This window comes from Mus pahari, chromosome 3 (assembly GCF_900095145.1).
Source record: "Mus pahari chromosome 3, PAHARI_EIJ_v1.1, whole genome shotgun sequence".
NCBI lineage: Eukaryota > Metazoa > Chordata > Mammalia > Rodentia > Muridae > Mus > Mus pahari.
Genome location: NC_034592.1, coordinates 47,211,355 through 47,214,773, shown reverse-complemented (window position 1 = coordinate 47,214,773; position 3,419 = coordinate 47,211,355). Strand labels below are relative to the sequence as shown.

Genomic DNA, 3,419 nt, shown 5'->3' with positions numbered 1-3,419 from the left:
CCTGCAGAGCATCCTCCAGAGTCCAGGGAAGTTCTCAGTCCAGTTATCTTACTTAGGAGGCAGATCCCAGAGGACCCTGAGAATTGTGGCTGTATTATTTACATGATCATAAAGCTCTGAACAACAACAGCCTGAACCCACAGCTTTTGATGTGCAGTTCTTCACAATATGAAGCCTCTATAACAGTGGAAAACAAAAATTTTCTATGTAACTACTTCAGCAAAGCCTGACCTATGGCTTTTCAAACACAATTTGAACTGAGACAAGGCAAAATATCCAAAGGGCTTTGTTTTTTGGTTTTATTACTGATGTACTCTTATTCTAAGTAAAGGTCCAGTCATGGCCTCTCACATGCCAGGCAAACTGTTCTGCCACAGCTATGTCCATGACCCTTTTAAAGTCATGACCTCACTTGCAAAGCCAGGCAGACTGTGAACTTGTAACCCTTCCACCTTCTGTCTCAAGTTGCTGAGGTTACGTACCCTGCACTGCAGGCCCCACTTCCATTTGCTGAGTTGATGGACATTTTTCTGCATATAAGTATTGAGATTGTGAGGTATAGCTGATGCCTTCCTAGGGGTGGGCCTACGACTCACAACATGTGCACCCTGTGTCTCAGACTCTAAAACCTGAAAATAACTGAATTTTAAACTTTATGTGGCTCCAAGGAGACGAAGCCAAGAGATTTCTTTGATCAATATTTAAGTTAAACATTTGGATGAGAGGTTCTTGGGGGTCTGTCATATTTCATCTGCATTAAGGCAATGATTAGCCTTTAAAAGCTCTATTTGACGTTTAAGAAATTCACTTTGAAGAGTGTTTGTATTAAGGTGGATGTCCTTGGACTCAGGCCTTAGCAGCAGAGTTAAGATTTCATTGCTAACATGTCTCATGCATTCTGCTCTGTTGTAGGAAGCAAGCGGCCAGCAGCAGGTAGCTGTGGAGACGTCTAATGACCATTCTCCATATACCTTTCCACCCAATAAGTAACTGAGAGGTATGAGGGCAAAGTCTGTAACTGCAGGGCTCAAATGAAGCAGTCTGGGGTACTGTTATCAAACAATGCTTAGAATAATTCAGAGCTAATGTGTTTGTGAATTTGTAGATTCTGTCTAGATAACAAATGATGCTTATATTGAAATAAAGTATGTTTTTCTTCTACCTCAAAATTCATAAAATCTAAGGCATCATAGAACATACTGGGCCCCAAAATTGTCCTGTAATAGAAGCATCTCATATCACATTGCTTAAATACTGGCTAAGGAAGATAAAGCATAAGATGTTGCCTAATCACGTTTCACAAGGTCAGCAACATCTCCACTCTGAGTTCAGATTATTAGCTTCCTTGGAGCAAAAGATGACATTACCAGCTCTCCCTGGAGTCACACATTTCAAACTTCACTCTGTCATGCGTATAACTATACAGAATCCAGTTTCTGGATTGTCTGGTAACAGTATGTGTTGTTTGTTGCTCTCACCAAGTCACCCTTTGAGACCCATGTGGAGTTGGCTGGGACTCCCTTGAGGAAGGAAATATTTTTCAAGTCCCAAGTTTGAAAGGTAGACTCAAGAAATTCAAAGCGGTCCCCAGGTCCCCAGTTTATGTCCCTCCGTCTGGTACTGTGGATGGGCACACAGCCTTCATCTCTTTAAAACAAAAGATGATGAAGCACTACCACTTGGTTATTAAATCAGCAAAGACATTGGTCTTTTATTTTTCTCTTCCAGATGTACCGAAGGGAGTTCTTACATGAAGAAGGGTGTGAAGGCTGAACAATCATGGATTTTTCTGATCAATTGTGCTTTAGGAAATTATTGACAGTTTTGCACAGGTTCTTGAAAACGTTATTTATAATGAAATCAACTAAAACTATTTTTGCTATAAGTTCTATAAGGTGCATAAAACCCTTAAATTCATCTAGTAGCTGTTCCCCTGAACAGGTTTATTTTAGTAAAAAACAAAAACAAAACGAAAAAAAAAAAAAACGGAAAAAAATAATCAAAGATTTTTATCAAATATAATGATGCAAAAAAAAAAAAAAAAAGGAAAAAAAAAAGAGAAAAAGAAAACTTCAATTTTCTGGGTATGCACAAAGACCACGAAGACTTATCCAAGTGCATGACCGGATTTTTGCGGTTTTGTTCATTTTGTGTTTAATTTGTCTTTTTTTTTTCAGCTGTATGAAATGGGCTTTCTTGAAGTTTCAATTGTCCGACTTCACCCATGGTGTCCCGTGCTTGCGAGTGTCGCTGTAACTCAGTGTTGGCCTCACTGTCTTTGCTTAGCTCTCCGTTTTTTCTTTCGACGTAGTGTGAAGTGTCTTATCCTTTTCTATGAATTCCAATTTGCCTTAACTCTTTTGATGCTGTAGCTATTTCAGTAAAGTTAGTTCAACCTAATGATGTAGAATGCTTTGACCAAATGGGCTGGTCTAGTACGCCTTGTAAGCAGCAGCCTAGGGCTTTTAAAAGGTAGTCAATAAAAGTTGCTGAAATTTTGGCTTTTTTAAATATGTAGTAGGTGTTTTTAATGATTTTTCACATAACGTGTAAGGTAGTGAAGTGCAAGGAGGGAAAACTGTTTTGTGTGAAACACATTTTCTGACTGGGGGGACTTTTAATAGGGTAGATTGTTTATAAGGCTGTACACTGACAGTTTCCCCTGAGAGTGTGACTGATTTAGGGTATCTGCTGTATGATGCAATGTAAAGTCTTTTTTGCCTTTTTTCAGGAAGAAAAAAAAAAAAAACTTAATGATGTTCTAGGTTTAGTGTAGGTAGCTGTGGGGACGGGGAGGGGGCGGGCGGGCGGGCGGGCAGGGAAGGGGAGTCACTGAATGTTTCGTCCTTTATACTAACATAGTGCTTTAGAATGAGAACCACGCTTGAGATCTGAGAAACTGATGTCGGGGGAAAATGGGGTTGCTGTTGAAACTAAATGGTGAAAGCTAAGAGTAAGGATTTCTCTTCAAACCTAAGCTGAGATATGAACAGAAGGAAACCGATTGGCTACTAGCTCTCTCTCTCTCTCTCTCTCTCTCTCTCTCTCTCTCTCTCATTCTCTATTAGGTAAATTTGAAAAACTAAAAAAACAAACAAACAAACAAATGACTTGGCACTTTTAAAGGTAACTTCACCAAAGACCGACAAGCCAGTAGCCAGCAGCTCCACCTATCTCAGCATCACATCCTGTCTGTCCTTTCTTTTTTGCCGGACCAGTTTGCGGTTAGGAGAATGTGCCTTTTTTGTACCTTCGCATTAGGTTTTATAATTTTAACTGATGTATGGACTCACAGAGACAAAATAAAAAAAAAAAATTAAAAAATAAAAAAATTTAAAAAAAAAAAAAAAAGCAAGCATGAAGGAAGATTCGAATCCAGGCAGTGCCGCCCTCTGACGTCATCACTACAGGTGTTTGCG

The 3,419-nt window shown here is 39.3% G+C and overlaps 1 protein-coding gene across 4 annotated transcripts in view; it reads left to right on the top strand.

The window, feature by feature from the left end:
* The window catches only part of Rbms1 (RNA binding motif single stranded interacting protein 1), a 214,782-nt gene extending 212,001 nt beyond the window's left edge, over positions 1-2,781 (top strand). For 3 of the 4 annotated variants that reach the window (XM_021192622.2, XM_021192623.2, XM_021192625.2), the window contains 2 exons: positions 913-997; positions 1,729-2,781. In XM_021192622.2, the coding sequence (XP_021048281.1) occupies positions 913-990 (78 nt within the window). In that variant the 3' untranslated portion in view covers positions 991-997; positions 1,729-2,781. The remainder of the gene's footprint in view (positions 1-912; positions 998-1,728) is intronic. The other variant, XM_021192624.1, reaches the window with a different exon arrangement.
* The last annotated feature ends 638 nt before the right edge of the window (positions 2,782-3,419 follow it).